The sequence below is a fragment of the Triturus cristatus genome, chromosome 2_2 (genome assembly GCF_964204655.1).
Source record: "Triturus cristatus chromosome 2_2, aTriCri1.1, whole genome shotgun sequence".
NCBI lineage: Eukaryota > Metazoa > Chordata > Amphibia > Caudata > Salamandridae > Triturus > Triturus cristatus.
The window spans coordinates 924,393,881-924,415,921 of NC_140582.1; the positions used below are offsets into that span (position 1 = coordinate 924,393,881).

General features: G+C 46.5%; 1 protein-coding gene across 7 annotated transcripts in view; it reads right to left on the reverse strand.

The window, feature by feature from the left end:
• The window catches only part of LOC146862954 (uncharacterized), a 376,918-nt gene that overhangs the window by 95,937 nt on the left and 258,940 nt on the right, over window positions 1-22,041 (reverse strand). For all 7 annotated transcript variants that reach the window (XM_085642327.1, XM_085642326.1, XM_085642324.1 and 4 more), the window contains one exon: window positions 3,239-3,319. In XM_085642327.1, coding sequence (XP_085498453.1) covers window positions 3,239-3,319 — 81 coding nt within the window. The remainder of the gene's footprint in view (window positions 1-3,238; window positions 3,320-22,041) is intronic.

Below are 22,041 nucleotides of genomic sequence, written 5' to 3' on the forward strand. Positions count from 1 at the left end.
ATTATGTTTCCCGTTCTCCCTTTGAGACCGTGTTCTACATGATCTCGTATGCCTAGTCTCAGGTTGGGTCTCATTTAGTACATCAGCATCAGAACTTGACGACACCCGAGAAGCAGAATGGACCTCCACCTCTACAGGAATGAAAACTGGGAGGGCCGTAGAGATAACACCACTCGGGTTGATCTCAGGGTCTTGGGGCTGGCTTAGAGAATCATTTTCTAATAATGTATCTTCAATCACGATGCCTTTCCCCAGGGATACACGTCTATCATTATTAATCTGTGTTACTTTCCTGACCAGGAAATTATCTAGGGTAGCTGGAGCCGCCATCGCTTTATCAGTTTTTGATTTAACCATTCCGTTCGCTTATTGGTTAAGCTTCTGCCCAGAAACCCTAGTGTCTGCCTACGCACTCACAAACAGGACAATCAGATTAAAAAACAAATGGATATATCAAATGGCAACAATAGTCAATGCGCGGTCACCACCATTCGACAAGATGCACAGAAACCTGGCCCAGTCCAGTCTCTTCTGGCCTCTGAGGACCACAGAGGGCCCGCCCTTTGCCCGGGCTTAGCCCGGCGCCGCCCGCGCGCGGTCCCGCGATGCGGTGTCAATGTCCGTTTTTAAAGCGCCTCCAGGCGCGAAACGGCGGTCGGCGGCTTCCGGGTCCGCCGCTAGGGCTGCTGGGTAATGTAGTACGGCTCCGCGCTGGGCTCCACACAGGCCAGGACGGCAACAGCAGGGCAGGGAGCACAACGCACCAGCACACCCCGGGGACTTTAGTTAGAAATCCCAGTTGCCACAGAGACTTTACAAAGTTGTACTGACGGTTTGACTGTAGTCAGTAATTGGCGCCTCACTGCCAGGGGAATCAAGTTCACTCCATGTGGCTGCTCAGGCGACGCCCATCTCAATTCCACACTTCTTTAAACTTAGTCTGGATTAAATTGTTTTAGAACATTCTCCACACACCCGATGTCTGCTACAATTCGTCATTAAAATATTGACATAACTTGCCCATAACAAGCAAATAAAGTGTCCATCTTTGCGACTCCAGTGCGCAAGTGTTAAGACATGATCTAGAGAGCTGCCTCTCCTAAGTTAACCTCTGAGGAGACCCCTCCAAAAGTGTGAGTCGGCCGCTGGGAGGTTTCCGCGCACACAGCACTACCCTAGAAATGTTGCCTGTTTGCAAATCATACATTGGTGGCGCCCCGTGTCACATTCTTTGTTGGCATCCACCAGGACCTCCACTAATTCACTCACTACAACCGGTGAGCACAGGTTTCATACCCGCGCAGGTTACACATGCATTTCCCCTTCAGGTGCATTAAGTTAACCCACTGAGCTCCATCTGGTCACAGAAGCGTTGAGCGGCAGGCCATGAACACCGCCTGAGTGGACCATTCCCCTGAGCTACCTTACTGGTAGAAGACGCAGGCCACATGGCCTCCCTGTCTCTGTGATCGGTGCAGTAATCCACTGAGCTGCTTTCTAATATTTCACTGTGTGAGCTTCGGGTAGAGCTCTAACTGATAGAAAACCTGCGACAGGCAGAGAACGGTTTCATTAACAGGCTCATTTACCAAGTGAGCGGCCATCTTACAGGCAGCACGTGCATTGCAAGAAAGCTTGTTTTTATAAGGATTTACTTCGTACATTTCTGTTTAGCTCCTGGGATCATTGAAGAGAACGTATGAAGTAGAATAAATGTTCTTTCTGCTGAAATATTATGGCTACAGGTCACATCGGAATAAATATATTGCACCTCTGGGAATTGGAAACTACTGAGCTATCGACTTCATGCCCAGGAGGGGAAAGCCCCAAGCCTCCTTCAAACAGCGGCAGGAGCATGCACAGCTCCCAGTGAGGCATTGCAGCAGTAGCGCAAGCTTCAATCACCCTCACAGAAGAGGGCTAGCACACAAGTGAACTACACAAACGCCTCACATTTTCATGTGCTCATCTCTACTTTTAATATTCTCCGGTCAGAAAGCTCCCTGCATTGCACCTTTTTCACCAGGACAGGATCCCCTAAACTTTTCTCCTTGAAGCCCTCAGTCTTTCACAATAGAATACCCGGTTAACACTATTGGTGGTGGAGCACAGCAACAGCTCACAGGAGGCACCCAGAGGGCTCATGTGCCAGTTCACAGCATTCTGAATTCCAACTGAGCCCTGTAACGTGCTTGAGACCAGTCTGAAGCTGGCACTGGTGGGCAGAGATGAGCTGGCTCTCATGGGCAGCGTGTGTAGGTGGCACTGGTGGGCAGAGATGAGCTGGCTCTCATGGGCAGCGTGTGAAGGTGGCACTGGTGGGCAGAGATGAGCTGGCTCTCATGGGCAGCGTGTGAAGGTGGCACTGGTGGGCAGAGATGAGCTGGCTCTCATGGGCAACGTGTGAAGGTGGCACTGGTGGGCAGAGATGAGCTGGCTCTCATGGGCAGCGTGTGAAGGTGGCACTGGTGGGCAGAGATGAGCTGGCTCTCATGGGCAGCGTGTGAAGGTGGCACTGGTGGGCAGAGATGAGCTGGCTCTCATGGGCAGCGTGTGAAGGTGGCACTGGTGGGCAGAGATGAGCTGGCTCTCATGGGCAGCGTGTGAAGGTGGCACTGGTGGGCAGAGATGAGCTGGCTCTCATGGGCAGCGTGTGAAGGTGGCACTGGTGCCAGAAACAGTGGACACTAAAAGTTAGCACAGGTGAGCCCTCTCTTCCACACTCTGTCTTGCTGTCTGTTACCATACTTATTTTCTGCCACACTCTCAACATCTCTGTGTGGTCCTCTGTGTAATAACCTCCCCCAAAAAATCCAACACCCAGCAATTTCTTAAATGATAAATAATTCAATCGTATTGCTTTATTAACATTCCTGCTTCCTCAAGTGTGCTTGAAAATGCATCATTTGTCCACTCTTTTTTCAAAATGTTCCCCCCGTAGTGCAGTACAACAATAATTTTACACCTCACCACTTTCAAATGTCACCAGCCGCCACTTTCAAATGTCACCAGCAACCACTGTAAACAGATCTCTATGACCTTAGCACTAAACAGACCTATGACAGATCGACGTATCCCAAGCCTTCCTTTTTCTCACTAGAGCTAGCTGTTTATACTGTCTATAGCCCTTGATCAGAGAAAGGGCGCCATGACCTTTGTCCTCGAATAGACTCACAGGCTCTCATATCTGTCGCGCAGGTTGGAGAAAACAAGCAACTGTGTAAATGGAAAGTCTTACATTTAGATATACGACTCCAGGTGGGCCGGGAGGGCCAGGGGGCCCCGGGGGCCCTGGATATCCCATTAGAAGAGGCGGACCCTGAAATACAAAATGAAAACACTCGATTAGCTGATGCCTCATATGACGCACAATTGCAACTGAATTTTAAGTTTTTGAATCTGATTCAAGTTAATCAGCCAATAGAAGAAAAGAGGAACCTGACCTTCTGCCAATGAAAGAAAAGCAGTTCATGGCATATAGAGAAAAACATTAAATGGGTTGCTATTATTGGGTAATAAAAGGAAGCGCATGCTGTCATCTAGCAAATAGAAACAAGCATTTGCAATGCAATAGGTCTCGCAGTTACAAGAGTTTCAGCCATTGGCATTGTAAATAACAAAGCCTTTTATTTATGTTTTTAAAACAAAAACAAAAACAAAAGGCATTATTATTTGCAATGTCAATTGCTCAAACTCGCATAAATGCGAGACCTATTGCATTGCAAATGGTTAAAATATTCCATTATTGTGGAATGAGATCGAGGACTAAAACCACACCGAATAGAAAGCAATCAACAACAAAGTAATACATTCACAGTTAACTGAAAACACCACACATTATTCTCAGCAGACAATGAGCGGTTTGTTTACGGTGTCTTCGTGATGTAACATTGTGTTCGATTGTGTCGGAAATACGTGAGAGGCATCTGTTGTGTTGTATGAAGGCAAATGATTAAGGGGTTCTTCGGCACTCCGCTAATTTTAGGATAAAATGTACAGATTCTATTTGTAAATAAACACTTAAAATTACAGTTCTCACGTAGTGCTACATGCAAGATAATAAATAAACGAGAATGGAAGCATAGATGACAGAAATACGAACGCCAGCAGATTAATTGGTAGCAAAACCATTAATGAACACCTTTAAAAAGAGTTTTACCTTTGAAGAGTTTCTCAAATGAAAAATAGAAACTTTGCTTCACGCTGTATTTCAAGGTGCTTTGTCGAACAATTAAAATGCATCTTCATACGAAACGACAGGTACGTATTTGATTTCCACAATTGTTTGTTGTTTGCGTTCAAACTATACATCAAGGCATTCGTATGTTGTACGAATAATATCAATACCATGGAATCTAACAAACAGCCTCGATTGGCAAGGCGGACAATTGGCCAGATGCCAAAGGGCCTTTGGCTGAGCATAGTTGGTGGGCGTTTTTGTCGAACAGCTACCCCGTCTGCGCCCCCCACCCCGGGCCTCTCTTCAAGCAAACAGTATGCATATACTGAACGGGAGGGGAAACGCAGCCGGCTGTCAGAGCGGAATGACAACGGCTGCTCCTGGTCTTCACAGTATGAGGTGTCCCGGCCTCCAGGCTACCTCCAGGTGTGACAGAGGCCTCAAGAAGCTGCTAATGGGAAGTCATTAGCACTTGCTTTGAAGAGGACTGAGGCAGGCGAGAAGACTGGAGAGTCGGAGTGATGGAGAATTTGTCTCTTCTGTTCTTCTCCTTTGCCTGTCCCATATCAGTTACTGCAGTTACCTGCGAGAGGTTGTGCCCTTAGTAACTATGAAACTGATAAACCAGGTTCAAATCTCAGCATCCGCTCAACATCATGTGATTATTGGCAAATCACGTCATCTACCGGAGCCTAAAAACCATAAATCCGACCTTTTGTAAATTATCTGGTACTCATGTGAATTATATGTTAGCATCACTATCTTTGTAAGAACATAAACGTGATTACCAGCAAGTAAAACAATAACAAAACAAGCTTTCGCCACGCGGCCGCGAAAGTGAAAGTGATCGCGATTGCGATCGCGTGCTGCGGAGGAAAGACACATGGCGCTGCGCGCGTGCACGTTCACGTGCACTGAAGCTTTAGGCCACGGCAGCACTTTGAAAATCCCAACTATAAAATGTCTCTCCGAGCCAGCGCAAGCGCTGGGGCTCAGCGAGACCTAAAAAAGGGTATTTCTGACATCCAGCCAATAGAAAGAAAGCAATTTCCCACAATCCGTAAATACATTAGGGCGCTAATTACGATGTTGGGCGGACTTAAATCCGTCCAATACCGTCTCGGTCCTCGGACCATTCAAAAGAAGGGGGGTCCCTAAAGGTAGGATGGGTAGACAGGGGGAATAGGGAACAACAGAAGTCAAACGGAGAAAGCAAAACCCGCTGTCTACACTAAATTGATTTACAGTATGCCCACAGATGGGTCAAATTTATAAGAAGGAACACTAGGCCAAGACAGACTAGAGAAGAAGATAGAACAGGTCAAAATTTATTTCAGTTGGAATAATCAAGGTGATAGTACTTGCATAAAAAATCTAAACAATATATCAGGCAATACAATTTTTACACCTGAACAAAAGATCCCACACAAAAAACACACATAGACGACTCAATCAAGCATCATACTCATAAGTAAGACAAGACAAACATATATGCTTCAATAATACATATTAATTTCCGATTGGATTTAAAATTAACATCCACAATATACAAATTGGACAAAAAGCAAACTCGTGTATTCCCAGTTCATAGGGACATGTAGAATCTTCTTGTGGGCACGAGAAGGTAAGAGCCAACATATGTTTCGGTGTTCGCCCATACAGGGCTACACCTTCATCAGGGCAACGATGATAAAAGGCGTGTGGGACGAAACAGGCGAAACCTATCGTAGAATCATAAGACATAAGACATACATCAAAGTGTCAAAAGTTTTTTTTAAAGAAAACAGTCGATTCACAAAATATTTATATAATAGTGTCACCTCCAGAGTTCTCATACAAAAGGGAGGGTCACAGGGATGTTAGAAAATGGTATTCATAGTACGAGTCAAGGAGGCCCAGTTGAGAAGGGGATGATATGTAGGATACATAGAACCAGCCTCATGCACAGCTTGAGGTAGATAGAACAGTAGTGCACCCAAGAGATAAAAAGAAGAACAAATAACATAAGAGATGTCAATTAAGAGAATAACCCATCACCCTGACCGTGAGGAGAATAAATTCAAGACGGAGCAATCATATCGCGGCCAATCACCCAAAGGAGTACAGACAAGATTAATAGGAAAAAGATAATACACACAAGATGAATGAACATGCAAAGAAACTCAAAAACATTAGAAAACAATACCTTTCAATGCAGGATGCTGTTAGAGGTAAATTCTTCTAAATAATATCGAAGAGACCAAACTTATACATCTAATGAATAGGTACATCAGTTCTATAACAAAAGAAGGAAGAAACTAAGTAAGGAAACTTCCGGGGGGTAGATGGATAATCTGGGAAAAGAAGAGGGGAAAGGAAGAGAAGAAAAAAGTAGAAGGGGCAAAGAGAGAGGAGTAAGAAGGGAAGAGGAGCGGTCATGGGATTGCAAAAATATATATATATTAAGAGGCGGCTTACCCAAAGAAGGGTCCGATAGGTAACGATCATAGGAAACAACCGGTGTAGGGCTGCTCGCATGAGATTTTTTAGAGTGTCGGGGGTAGGTAACCCTGCGTATAAACGGGATATGAATCAATAAATGAGGGGGGGATGGCCAAGAACATAAACAGGGCCATTCCTATCTAGACATAAATAGAAATAATAAGCAAGATCAAATAGCAGAATACTGATGCAAGTGCTACTGAGTGTCAAGGTCGCCAACTTAAAGGAAACGCTTACCAAGGAAAGGGGGCCCACCATTGGGCGAGAGCCGTACGTTTAAATAATCCACAGACTAATATTCACAGTCATGGCTGAAAAGGATGAAGGTAGAGAACATCTCAGGTCCAGCCGTCTAGTGCAGGATCTAAAGAGGAATAAGGTAATGGTCCATTTCAAGAGGTAGGCAGAAGACAGCAAGGGGAGGCCAATACACCAAATTCATTTTAGGGAGGAAAGAGGTGGACACTCTTCCTAGTGCAGCGTCAACAACAACTCAAGTTCAGAGGCTAAGCAACGGGATCAATAAGAGAGGGCAGCGTTCAACGATAATAAACAAACGCAGGGGCAAGAAATATACATTAGAGAGATTAATGAGTTACAAACGCCCAATCAAGCGTCCAAACATAAGATACAGGTGCAGGGGATAGTGGACCAAATACGCGAAGGAAGGAGGGGTATCTTACCGTACAATGATAACAGGAGTCAGGCGAACGGGTAACAACGAAGTTGGCAATAAACATCTGAGTTCACTAACCCAGGGTTTTAAGGAAGTTGGGACCAATCGCGGGACCGAGAATAGAGAATCTCGCGGGACTACGCGAGATAGCGAAACAAGCAACGGACTCAGGATACGCAGCAACGGGAATTATCTGCATTGGCGGCCATGTTGGAACAGGGTATGATTAAGAGGAATCTAGGTATAATGTTCAACATTCTTATGGAGGCATACGATTTCAGCGTATTCAGAGGGGCAAAGAAACCAATAAACCAATATAAATTAAATAAATCCTAAAAGGGGAGTAGACAGGTGGAGAATAACCCGGACGTGGCTATCCAATAGTTCGCCCAGAGAAACGAATAATATAAGACGAGATAGCAAAAGCCAAATCTCTCACCGGGAGCAGTAATTCGGACAGGGAAAGAAACAGGAAAGGGAATTAATCCAAAGGGGGGGAATATGAATTGAATGCGTGGAACCAGAAGTTTCCTAGACCAAAGTTCGAAAAGGAAAGGCTATTAAAAAAGTGGTAAATAAAAAGGAATAAAGAAAAGGTGCGGAGTGCGCCAGTTCATAGGAATGGAAGGGCATCAACAACTTGGGAGAGATACATCAAGAGACTAGGGCGACTAAAAAAGGTGTTCATAATTCAAAGGAATTATTTCAAAAAGGGGGAATATGTATTAAATACAAGGAACCAGATGTTTCCCAGACCAGTATTCAAGGAAGGTCCATCAAGAGACCAGGGCAACTAGACGTGTTCATAATCCATACAAACGGATCTCATATGATGGCATTTTCCCAAGGGCAAATCTCATTAAGGCCCTGGGCAACAGAGTCCAAATAAAAGATCCAGAAGACTTCCCTCTTCTTTCTGAGGCCCATGGGGTCCTTGCCCACAGGGGTGTGTATTTTTTCCAGAATGATCCATTTAAGGTCATGTTCTGAGTGAGCTAGATCGGTCCAATGAGAGACCAGGGGGGTCCCTGATTTCTTTAGGCGAATATTGGATTTGTGTTCACCCATCCTGAGGCGACATTCCCTACCAGTCTCACCGACATAGGTCAGGTTGCATAGGCAGAAAATCGCGTACACGACATTAGAGGTTCGACAGTTAGTCATTTCCTTCAGACTGATGGTTCGTTTATTGATGTTAATATTTTGTCTGACCAAGGCATTGGGACATGCTTGACAGGACCCACATCGGTGGTTGCCTGTGATGGGAGATAGACCAGTAATGGACAATTGGCGGAGGGGCGAAGGGAGTTCTGATATCTTGCCACGGACGAGGTGGTTCCTGAGATTTTTGTTCCTTCTAAACGCAAAAAGGGGTTTAGGCAATCGGTCCTTATCATCCATGTTTAGGAGATACCAAAAGGAATTGATGGTTTGGCGAATTTTGTGATTGATATTCGAATGCCGAGTAACACAAACCAACCGGTCCATAGATTTCTCTTGCTTAAGATGGAACATGGAGTCACGGTTATAATACCTGGCTCTTTTAAAAGAATTCTTCACCAGTTTGGGGGGATAGCCCCTGTTCAGAAGTTTAGTTTTCAGGATGTCAGCCTGGTGGAGAAAGTCCTTCATCTCAGTACAATTTCTTCGCAATCGAAGGAATTAGCTGAAGGGGATGCCCTCCCTTTGGCAGCGGGGATGGTAGCTGTCAAATTGGAGCAACGTGTTGCTAGAGGTGGGTTTGATGTATAAGGATATTTTGATCTGCAAGGTTGATCCATTGGACAAATTCGTCCAGGGACGCCTGGTCGCCCTTCCAGATGAAAAAAATATCATCTATGAAGCGGGACCAGGCAGAGACATTTTCGAAAAAGGGGGCCATGTCATTATAGATGTTAATTCTTTCAAACTTCCCCATATATAGGCATGCGACGCTGGGGGCACAGGCGGCCCCTATACTGACTCCCTGGGTTTGTTAGTAATAATCGTTGTTAAATTCAAAATAATTCTCACCAAGGATGATTTTCAAACATTGGAGAATAAAGGGAGCATTGGTGATCTCTGGTTCCGAACTCAATATGTCCTGAATAACCGATAGGGCTCCTTCTTGGGGGATGTTAGTGTATAAAGACTCGACGTCCATAGTAACAAGGAGTTCCCTGTCACTATGGTAGTCAAGGTTTTCAATCTTGGCGATAAAATGGCCAGTATCCTTGACATATGAATCAAGATTGGCAACCAACGGTTTGAGAAAATGATCGACATACTTGGAGAGTGGCTCCGTGGCCGCCCCAATGGTGGAGACAATGGGTCTCAGGGGGGGATCAGACACGTTTTTGTGGGTCTTGGGCACCCCATAGATAATGGGTAATCACGTGTGGAGGGGGGTAAGGAACTCGGCTTCCTTGGTACATAGGTGTCCCTCATCCACAGCATTACGTACCAAGTTCAAAATGCGGTGTTTCAGTGCAGGTTCAGGGTTCATACTGATACGCTTGTAATGTTTGTCTACCGATAACAGGTTGTTTTATCGATGTATATGGGGGTGCCAAAAATAACGATCCCTCCCCCCTTGTCACATGGTTTGATGGTAAGATGTTCATTTTCTCTAAGCGTACGGAGAGCATCGTTTTGTTCTTTGGGAGGTTGGATGTGGGTTTGGGTACATATTTCAAAGTTTGTTGGATTCTAGTCAGGACTGCCTTCTCAAAGATACGGACTTCAGGTCCCAGCGAGTCCAGCGATGGAGTAAACTCAGAGGGAGGTCTGAGTCCGGATCTGTTGCTGTTGTTATCAGCAGAGGGTCTGATCTGAAAGAATTTTTTGAGTCTTATTTTACGAAAGAAGGAGTGAAGGTCCTTGATGAATTCAAACTTATTAAAGTTGGTAGATGGAACAAAAGAAAGCCCTCTAGATAGCAATTCAGACGTCTCAGGACTTATGGTTTTGAGTGACAAATTAAAAACAGGGATATAGTTTATGTTTTCCAATATTGTTGTTGCCTCGTTTGTATGTACATCTGAGGTTGTACTGGATCCTGACGGAAGCCCCTCTGTCTGGGATTCCGGTTCCTGGGGCGAAAGTTGCCCCTGCGGTTCCCTAAAAAACGATTCGACGGAGTGGTTCTGTCGAAGTTCTCTTGTCTAGATTGGTACGCCGGGTTATAGTTGGGGTTGTAGTTGGTAGGTTCCTCGTTATCTGAATCCGTATTCGTATAAAAGTTAGGGGTCAAGTATGGATAGGCTCGCTCTTGGGAGAAAAGTCTGATGTCTTTTTTGAATTTGTCAGTCTTTTTCTTGAGGAGATACTCAGAGAAAGAGTCAAGTTCAAGTGAAATTTCTTCCAGTTTGCTTTTTCCTATCTCGACAGCATTATCTCGTTTAAGTTTTTCTTCCATTTCTTCAATTTCTTTATTGAGAATGGAGAGAACCTCTCTAGCAGTTTCAACTATCAGCATCATCCAATCTCTGGAACATCTATTAGAAATTAAAGCCCACTTTTCCAAAAAGAGTCTTAGTTGAACAAACAGGCCCGGGATGTTGCGGACCCGTAGGCCTATGGGGATGGTACCGGCCTTAAGATATTCCAGCATAAAATTGGCATGTGCCTCCGTACGTTTAGATTTCTTTTTAAGATTCAAGAGTTTTGTCCATTGTTCTTCAAGGCCCCTAGATAGCGAAAATTGTTTATTACTATCAGGGGTAGTCCCGATCATACGGGCAAAGTCTTCATCAGAGAAACCAAATGTTTTAATACTTTCCATGTTGATAATCAAGAAAGGGGAAGGAAAAAAGAAAAAAGTAGAAGGGGGGGGAAAAAAATATAAGGAAGGAGATCTAGATATATCCTGATAGAGTTGAACAGAGAGGCTGTGACAACTGAGCAAGGTATCTATACCTATACAGAAAGAGAGGACATAGGGGGTGCACTATGTTAAATACAACACAAGAGGCAAATCAGCGGATACAGGTACATGAGAAAACCCCCACAGCTCAGGGCTGTGAAGAAAACTATTCAAAATAAGGGGGGTCCCTAAAGGTAGGATAGGTAGACAGGGGAAATAGGGAACAACAGAAGTCAAACGGAGAAAGCAAAACCCGCTGTCTACACTAAATTGATTTACAGTATGCCCACAGATTGGTCAAATTTATAAGAAGGAACACTAGGCCAAGACAGACTAGAGAAGAAGATATAACAGGTCAAGATTTATTTCAGTTGGAATAATCAAGGTGATAGTACTTGCATAAAAAATCTAAACAATATATCAGGCAATACAATTTTTACACCTGAACAAAAGATCCCACACAAAAAACACACATAGACGACTCAATCAAGCATCATACTCATAAGTAAGACAAGACAAACATATATGCTTCAATAATACATATTAATTTCCGATTGGATTTAAAATTAACATCCACAATATACAAATTGGACAAAAAGAAAACTCGTGTATTCCCAGTTAATAGGGACATGTAGAATCTTCTGGTGGGCACGAGAAGGTAAGAGCCAACGTACGTTTCGGTGTTCGCCCATACAGGGCTACACCTTCATCAGGGCAACGATGATAAAAGGCGTGTGGGACGAAACAGACGAAATCTATCGTAGAATCATAAGACATAAGACATACATCAAAGTGTAAAAAGTTTTTTTTAAAGAAAACAGTCGATTCACAAAATATTTATATAATAGTGTCACCTCCAGAGTTCTCATAAAAAAGGGAGGGTCACAGGGATGTTAGAAAATGGTATTCCTAGTACGAGTCAAGGAGGCCCAGTTGAGAAGGGGATGATATGTAGGATACATAGAACCAGCCTCATGCACAGCTTGAGGTAGATAGAACCGTAGTGCACCCAAGAGATAAAAAGAAGAACAAATAACATAAGAGATGTCAATTAAGAGAATAACCCATCACCCTGAGCGTGAGGAGAATAAATTCAAGACGGAGCAATCATATCACGGCCAATCACCCAAAGGAGTAAAGACAAGATTAATAGGAAAAAGATAATACACACAAGATGAATGAACATGCAAAGAAACTAAAAAACATTAGAAAACAATACCTTTCAATGCAGGATGCTGCTAGAGGTAAATTCTTCTAAATAATATCGAAGAGACCAAACTTATACATCTAATGAATAGGTACATCAGTTCTATAACAAAAGAAGGAAGGAACAAAGGAAGGAAACTTCCGGGGGGTAGATGGATAATCTGGGAAAAGAAGAGGGGAAAGGAAGAGAAGAAAAAAGAAGAAGGGGCAAAGAGAGAGGAGTAAGAAGGGAAGAGGAGCGGTCATGGGATTGCAAAAATATATATATATTAAGAGGCGGCTTACCCAAAGAAGGGTCCGATAGGTAACGATCATAGGAAACAACTGGTGTAGGGCTGCTCGCATGAGATTTTTTAGAGCGTCGGGGGTAGATAACCCTGCGTATAAACGGGATATGAATCAATAAATGAGGGGGGGAGGGCCAAGAACATAAACAGGGCCATTCCTATCTAGACATAAATAGAAATAATAAGCAAGATCAAATAGCAGAATACTGATGCAATTGCTACTGAGTGTCAAGGTCGCCACCTTAAAGGAAACGCTTACCAAGGGGGCCCACAATTGGGCGAGAGCCGTACGTTTAAATAATCCACAGACTATTATTCACAGTCATGGCTGAAAAGGATGAAGGTAGAGAACATCTCAGGTCCAGCCGGGGAGGGATCGTTATTTTTGACACCCCCATATACATCGATAAAATGAACAATCTGTTATCGGTAGACAAACATTACAAGCGTATCAGTATGAACCCTGAACCTGCACTGAAACACCGCATTTTGAACTTGGTACGTAATGCTGTGGATGAGGGACACCTATGTACCAAGGAAGCCGAGTTCCTTACCCCCCTCCACACGTGATTACCCATTATCTATGGGGTGCCCAAGACCCACAAAAACGTGTCTGATCCCCCCCTGAGACCCATTGTCTCCACCATTGGGGCGGCCACGGAGCCACTCTCCAAGTATGTCGATCATTTTCTCAAACCGTTGGTTGCCAATCTTGATTCATATGTCAAGGATACTGGCCATTTTATCGCCAAGATTGAAAACCTTGACTACCATAGTGACAGGGAACTCCTTGTTACTATGGACGTCGAGTCTTTATACACTAACATCCCCCAAGAAGGAGCCCTATCGGTTATTCAGGACATATTGAGTTCGGAACCAGAGATCACCAATGCTCCCTTTATTCTCCAATGTTTGAAAATCATCCTTGGTGAGAATTATTTTGAATTATTACCAACAAACCTAGGGAATCAGTATGGGGGCCGCCTGTGCCCCCAGCGTCGCATGCCTATATATGGGGAAGTTTGAAAGAATTAACATCTATAATGACATGGCCCCCTTTTTCGAAAATGTCTCTGCCTGGTCCCGCTTCATAGATGATATTTTTTTCATCTGGAAGGGCGACCAGGCGTCCCTGGACGAATTTGTCCAATGGATCAACCTTGCAGATCAAAATATCAAATTTACTGTCCACTCCAGGAATAGCAGGATTGAATTCCTTGACGTGTGGGTTGAGCACAAAGATAACCACCTATTTGTCTCCTTATACATCAAACCCACCGCTAGGAACACGTTGCTCCAATTTGACAGCTACCATCCCCGCTGCCAAAGGGAGGGCATCCCCTTCAGCCAATTCCTTTGATTGCGAAGAAATTGTACTGAGATGAAGGACTTTCTCCACCAGGCTGACATCCTGAAAACTAAACTTCTGAACAGGGGCTATCCCCCCAAACTGGTGAAGAATTCTTTTAAAAGAGCCAGGTATTATAACCGTGAATCCATGTTCCAACTTAAGCAAGAGAAATCTATGGACCGGTTGGTTTGTGTTACTCGGCATTCGAATATCAACCACAAAATTCGCCAAACCATCAATTCCTTTTGGTATCTCCTAAACATGGATGATAATGACCGATTGCCTAAACCCCTTTTTGCGTTCAGAAGGAACAAAAATCTCAGGAACCACCTCGTCCGTGGCAAGATATCAGAACTCCCTTCGCCCCTCCGCCAATTGTCCATTACTGGTCTATCTCCCATCACAGGCAACCACCGATGTGGGTCCTGTCAAGCATGTCCCAATGCCTTGGTCAGACAAAATATTAACATCAATAAACGAACCATCAGTCTGAAGGAAATGACTAACTGTCGAACCTCTAATGTCGTGTACGCGATTTTCTGCCCATGCGACCTGACCTATGTCGGTGAGACTGGTAGGGAATGTCGCCTCAGGATGGGTGAACACAAATCCAATATTCGCCTAAAGAAATCAGGGACCCCCCTGGTCTCTCATTGGACCGATCTAGCTCACTCAGAACATGACCTTAAATGGATCATTCTGGAAAAAATACACACCCCTGTGGGCAAGGACCCCATGGGCCTCAGAAAGAAGAGGGAAGTCTTCTGGATCTTTTATTTGGACTCTGTTGCCTAGGGCCTTAATGAGATTTGCCCTTGGGAAAATGCCATCATATGAGATCCGTTTGTATGGATTATGAACACGTCTTCTAGTTGCCCTGGTCTCTTGATGGACCTTCCTTGAATACTGGGCTGGGAAACATCTGGTTCCTTGTATTTAATCCATATTCCCGCTTTTTGAAATAATTCCTTTGAATTATGAACACCTTTTTTAGTCGCCCTAGTCTCTTGATGTATCTCTCCCAAGTTGTTGATGCCCTTCCATTCCTATGAACTGGCGGACTCCGCACCTTTTCTTTATTCCTTTTTATTTACCACTTTTTTAATAGCCTTTCCTTTTCGAACTTTGGTCTAGGAAACTTCTGGTTCCACGCATTCAATTCATATTCCCCCCTTTGGATTAATTCCCTTTCCTGTTTCTTTCCCTGTCCGAATTACTGCTCCCGGTGAGAGATTTGGCTTTTGCTATCTCGTCTTATATTATTCGTTTCTCTGGGCGAACTATTGGATAGCCACGTCCGGGTTATTCTCCACCTGTCTACTCCCCTTTTAGGATTTATTTAATTTATATTGGTTTATTGGTTTCTTTGCCCCTCTGAATACGCTGAAATCGTATGCGTCCATAAGAATGTTGAACATTATACCTAGATTCCTTTTAATCATACCCTGTTCCAACATGGCCGCCAATGCAGATAATTCTCGTTGCTGCGTATCCTGAGTCCGTTGCTTGTTTCGCTATCTCGCGTAGTCCCGCGAGATTCTCTATTCTCGGTCCCGCGATTGGTCCCAACTTCCTTAACACCCTGGGTTAGTGAACTCAGATGTTTATTGCCAACTTCGTTGTTACCCGTTCACCTGACTCCTGTTATCATTGTACGGTAAGATACCCCTGCTTCCTTCGCGTATTTTGTCCACTATCCCCTGCACCTGTATCTTATGTTTGGACGCTTGATTGGGCGTTTGTAACTCATTAATCTCTCTAATGTATATTTTTTGCCCCTGCGTTTGTTTATTATCGTTAAACGCTGCCCTCTCTTATTGATCCCGTTGCTTAGCCTCTGAACTTGAGTTGTTGTTGACGCTGCACTAGGAAGAGTGTCCACCTCTTTCCTCCCTAAAATGAATTTGGTGTATTGGCCTCCCCTTGCTGTCTTCTGCCTACCTCTTGAAATGGACCATTACCTTATTCCTCTTTAGATCCTGCACTAGACGGCTGGACCTTCATCCTTTTCAGCCATGACTGTGAATATTAGTCTGTGGATTATTTAAACGTACGGCTCTCGCCCAATGGTGGGCCCCCTTTCCTTGGTAAGCGTTTCCTTTAAGGTGGCGACCTTGACACTCAGTAGCACTTGCATCAGTATTCTGCTATTTGATCTTGCTTATTATTTCTATTTATGTCTAGATAGGAATGGCCCTGTTTATGTTCTTGGCCCTCCCCCCCTCATTTATTGATTCATATCCCGTTTATACGAAGGGTTAACTACCCCCGACGCTCTAAAAAATCTCATGCGAGCAGCCCTACACCGGTTGTTTCCTATGATCGTTACCTATCGGACCCTTCTTTGGGTAAGCCGCCTCTTAATATGTATATATTTTTGCAATCCCATGACCGCTCCTCTTCCCTTCTTACTCCTCTCTCTTTGCCCCTTCTTCTTTTTTCTTCTCTTCCTTTCCCCTCTTCTTTTCCCAGATTATCCATCTACCCCCGGAAGTTTCCTTCCTTTGTTCCTTCCTTCTTTTGTTATAGAACTGATGTCCCTATTCATTAGATGTATAAGTTTGGTCTCTTCGATATTATTTAGAAGAATTTACCTCTAACAGCATCCTGTATTGAAAGGTATTGTTTTCTAATGTTTTTTAGTTTCTTTGCATGTTCATTCATCTTGTGTGTATTATCTTTTTCCTATTAATCTTGTCTTTACTCCTTTGGGCGATTGGCCGCAATATGATTGCTCCGTCTTGAATTTATTCTCCTCACGCTCAGGGTGATGGGTTATTCTCTTAATTGACATCTCTTATGTTATTTGTTCTTCTTTTTATCTCTTGGGTGCACTACGGTTCTATCTACCTCAAGCTGTGCATGAGGCTGGTTCTATGTATCCTACATATCATCCCATTCTCAACTGGGCCTCCTTGACTCGTACTATGAATACCATTTTCTAACATCCCTGTGACCCTCCCTTTTTTATGAGAACTCTGGAGGTGACACTATTATATAAATATTTTGTGAATCGACTGTTTTCTTTAAAAAAAACTTTTTACACTTTGATGTATGTCTTATGTCTTATGATTCTACGATAGGTTTCGCCTGTTTCGTCCCACACGCCTTTTATCATCGTTGCCCTGAAGAAGGTGTAGCCCTGTATGGGCGAACACTGAAACGTACGTTGGCTCTTACCTTCTCATGCCCACCAGAAGATTCTACATGTCCCTATGAACTGGGAATACACGAGTTTGCTTTTTGTCCAATTTGTATATTGTGGATGTTAATTTTAAATCCAATCGGAAATTAATATGTATTATTGAAGCATATATGTTTGTCTTGTCTTACTTATGAGTATGATGCTTGATTGAGTCGTCTATGTGTGTTTTTTGTGTGGGATCTTTTGTTCAGGTGTAAAAATTGTATTGCCTGATATATATTGTTTAGATTTTTTATGCAAGTACTATCACCTTGATTATTCCAACTGAAATAAATCTTGACCTGTTATATCTTCTTCTCTAGTCTGTCTTGGCCTAGTGTTCCTTCTTATAAATTTGACCCATCTGTGGGCATACTGTAAATCAATTTAGTATAGACAGCGGGTTTTGCTTTCTCGGTCCTGGGACCAACCTACCTCTGGTCGGCGGTCCCGACTGACCTCCTTGAGCCCGTCAGAAGCCATCCGGAATGAGCGGCTGGTTTAGTTTCCGATCGGCAGCATTGTAATGCTGCGCTCAGAAAGTAAACTGAGCGTCCAATTACAATGCAGCCCGGAAGGCTCTGACCATCAGACACAGCCTTTCCGGGCCCCTAGAAGTCTTTCCTGTCATTCAATCTGTGTATTGGAGAGCACTCTGACTTCAGAGATCGCACCAATTGAATTACCCCCAGGTCCCTTATGTCCTCGTCCCATTCATTACTATGTGGAGATAACCATCTCCGGACAGAAAAAAAGATCAGAAGAATGCTGGAACACCAACCCCGCCCCTCCCACCGGGAGTACATAAGGGGTACTTACCCAGCATTCCGCCTGTTATTTTTTTTCTGTCTGTCGACAGAATGGTCTTGGATGCTGGTGCTGCTCCTGCTCCTGCTGGGCTGGGGTGGCGTGCGCTTCTTCTCTCCTCCCCCCGCCCAGCTGCCTGGCTTCGCGAGCGGGGGGGATTTTGTGTTGGTCTGCCTCCCGGCCTGCCGGGCTTGCTGGGTGGCAGACTGTGCCTGGCTGGAAATCCTGATTGTTACCGGCCCTTTGCGGCAGGTGCGCCACCTCCCGGTTGCTTCTGGGTCGCTGAGCGTGTCTTTCTGTAGCCTGGCCTGGTGGAAGACGCGCTGCGCTTACATGTCCAGTGGATTTCCGGAGCCGGATGTTGGAGTGGGGGCCTTGTTCCTGTTGGTGTTTCGGCCCCCACTCCGGGTAAGTCCCATGTAGCGGTGTTTTGTTATCTCGCTCTGCTGTGTTCCCAGTTACAGCTTGACGCCTTTGGTTCGTTACGAGGAAGTGCATGTTTCGTCCAGGGCTCTGTTGTGCTTTGCAGGTTCCATAGTGGCGTTCTCCCGTATCTTCCGCTCAGCCCTGCGGTTGCGATATTCTCCTCCTGCTACCTGTTGCTGCGGACAGTGGGTGCGGGGCTCTTCCTCCGCGGCTTCTTCCCGCCACGCATCCACTCCCTGAGCCGCAGGATCGTTGCCGCTCACGGTCCGGGGGAGCCTCTGGCCACGGGGTCTACTTTTCACTGGTCCTTGCTTCCCCTCATTTCATGATAAGCATGGCTTTTTTGCTCCTGTTCCCTTTCTGGGGTTGGTATGTTGTCGCCCTTATTGTGAGGGCCTGTGTCACATATGCTGCGCGATGCGGCTACTCCAAGGCTGTTTGCTGCCTCCTGTACAGCTTGAGTGGCGCTGTGTTTCCGTGGACTCCGTTTGGTGTTGTACTTCGTGGTGCTGCCGGATTTGGGGCCTGGTGTCCCGTGTTTGTTGTCCCGGGCAGTGCTCTTGCTTCGGGATCGTGTGATTCTTGGCACGTCACTTGGTCTCCCATGTTTGTGGCATGCTTTTGCTGTATGGTGTGCACTGTTTTTGTGTGCTCCCTGATGTGTGTGAGTTCTCTTGTGGCACACGTGGGTGCGGCCTGGCGACCTGCACTCACGTCTTTGCTCCATGACACACGGTTTTGTGCTTCGTGTCTGCCATGGGTTCTGGCCTGGAGGGGTTCGCTTTCTGCTCTTGGTCCCCAGGTTGACCGGTTTGTTTTGCTGGCCGTCGCTCGGTCTCCCTGGATGCATACTGCTCTCCGTGGCTTTTTTATGTTGCATGCTTTGCTTCTCCTGCATTTGTGGCGGGGAGTCCGTCGTTGCTGCCGTAGACTGGCAGTGTCTTTGACATCCTGTTCCTTGGGCTGCTGCCTTTTTCTCCCGTTTGGCTGGCTCATCCGGACAGGGCTGGGGCATGTTTGTTGGGCTCTACTCGGGTCCTGTGTTCTACGTTGCCTTTGTGGCTACCTTGGGCTGTCTGTTGGGGTGGGGGCCTTGTTCCTGGTAGTGTCCCGGCCTCCTCTCCGAGTTTGCGGGACTTGGATTTCCCTGTGTCTCTGGGATGGTGCTCTGCACATGTGAATTGCTTATCCTGGAGGTTGTGCCTGTGGCTTCGGTGCCAGGTTTTTGTATCTGTCATCCTGCTGCTGTTCTGCCCCTCGTGGTCCCTTTCCCTGTTGCCTTTGCCTGCGCTTCTGCGTGGTTCTTCCTGGCACGCTTGTTTGGGCTGCATTTTGCCCTGGTTGTCTGCCAGCCCTGTCATTCGGGCTTGGTGCTGGTGCTACTTGGCTGTGTTCTGGGCCTGGTTGTTGCGGTCCTGGCCTCCGTTTTTTTTTCCTGTGGCCTTTCCTCCCTGGGGATGGCTTCTCTCCTGGGTGGGGTCGCCCGCTTGGGTTTCTGGCTGAGGTTGGTTGCTCTTTTCTGCTTTCCCGGGCTGCTGGTTCTTGGCGGGCGCTGTGGTACTGGTCTGGCCTGCTTTCGGGGTCTGTCTCCCTTGCGGGTGTGCTTCAGGTTGCCCTGGTCGGTCCTCTCTGTTCCTAGCTACTGAGTGGTGTTCAGGGCTCCTCCTCTGCTTTGGTGCCTCGGGGGATTTTGTCTTCCCCTGGGGTGTCTTGTGTTTGGCCTCTTGGCTGTTGGCTGTGCTCCTTCCTTCAGCATTTCCCCTTGCTTCTTCTGGTCTCTTCTGGTGTCCGGGCTGCTGCTGGGTGGTTGATGTTTGCTGCCTGGGTGGATCCCCCGAGTACTGTTAGCCTCCGCTGGGTCTCTTCTGGCCTGCGGTGTTCTTCTCCGGCTTGGTTCGCTGTGGGGGAGGGTGTTGTCCCTGCCCTTTCTGGGGGTTCTTTTGCCGGAGTTGTGCCTCAGCTTTTGCCTGTACTAATGTTTTTCCAGGGGCCATGTTCTGGTCGCTCCTGGTCTGCAGGCTTGCGGTTGCTTATGCTTGGCCTTCGGCGGTGCCTGCTTTTGGTTGGGTGTTGCCTTCGGCCTTCCTCCCTGTTGGCTCCTGTACTTGGCTGTCTGCTGGTTTCTGTTTGGTACGGCCTGCTCGAGGTTGTCTGGTTGCGCTCTTGCTGTGGTCCTGGCCTGCCTGTTGGGGCTGTGTGGGAGGTTCTTTGGGTGGCCTGGCACTTCTTTGCTGGTGTCTTTTCTGCCTGTAGGGTGGCTGGTCCCTCTGCTGTCGGGTTCCGGTCCTTTCTGGTGTGGTGTGTTCCTGCCGTTGTGGCCTCTTGGTCCTGGCCTGTGCTCTGCTGGGGCCTTCCTTTCTTTGGCCTTCCCCCAGTTTTGGGTTGGGATTTCGGGTCCTTCTGGTCGTACGGGTTGCTTGGCTTTGGCTTTGGCCTCCCGGCTGTGTCCTCGGTTGCCGTTTTGTGCCCTGGAGGTTCCTCCCCTGCGCATGCCCTGCCTTGGGTTGTGCCGGGCTGTGGGGTTTGGTTTGCCTGTGCGATCCTCCCTGGCTTCTGTTGCTTCTCTGGTCGGGTTGTTTTTGTGTTTCCTCTCCCCTGGTGGGTTGGGGTTCCGTGCTGTGGTGTTTGGGCCTGTCCCGCTCCTTCGGGGCCTCTGCGGTTTGTTGGCCCTTGGTCTTGCTGGCCTCTGTGTCTTTGCCCCTGCCTTCTGCTTGGGCTGTTTGGGGTCGTCGCTCCCTGGCCTGTCTCTGGTTGGGCTTGCCTGTTGTTGGTGTTGGCTCCCTTGGGGTTACCTTGCTTGGGCTTAGGTTCTCTGGGTTGTTTGGCCGTCCGGTTGCACTCCTTCTCTGGTGTTCGGGGTGTGCCTTCTTCGGGCTGTTGCTTCCTGCTCCGGTTTCCTCCGGTTTGTGGTTGTTTTTTTTTTGCTGGAGCTGTGATCTGGGGTTCATGTGGTTCCTCCTGTTCCCTTTTCCTCCTTCTTTTTCCGGGTCTCTTTGTCCTGGTTGGTTGCCTTGTTGGTTCTTGCTGCTCGGGCTTCCTAGAGGTGCTGGTTCCCTTGGTGCCTTGTTTCCTGGTCTCTCGGGGCCTGGTGGGTTGGCTTCCGGGGTTTGTTCTTCCTTCTCCGGTGCCTTGGTTTCCCTCTTTCCCTGTCTGTGGGCTTTTTCTCGCCTTCCAGACTGGGTGCTGGTGGTCTATTGGCTGCTGCTGATCTTTTTTCTCTGGGGGCCTGCTGCTCTTTTGTGGGGCTCCGGGGGTTTGTCCTCTGGTCTCTCTGGGGTTGGGTTGTTTGCTTCTCTTCTCTTGTGGTTGGTCCTGCCCTTGGTGGGCTTCTCGGCCCTTTTTTCTGGGGCCTGCTTTGGTTGTTTTTGGTTGGGGCTTCGCATTTCTCTGACCCTCTTGTTCCCTGGGTGTTTCTTTTCTTTCCGGGGCCTTGGTTCGGCTGGAATGGGTTCTCTATGCCTGTGTTTGGATCGTGTTGCCAGGATCTGGCTTGCTGGCCTGTTGGATCTTGGCCTTTCTCTTTGGGTAGCCTCCTCGCTGTTGTTTTCTTCTTGCCTCGGCTGGCTTGTGTGTCCGTGCTTTCCCCTTCTCTGGTTGGC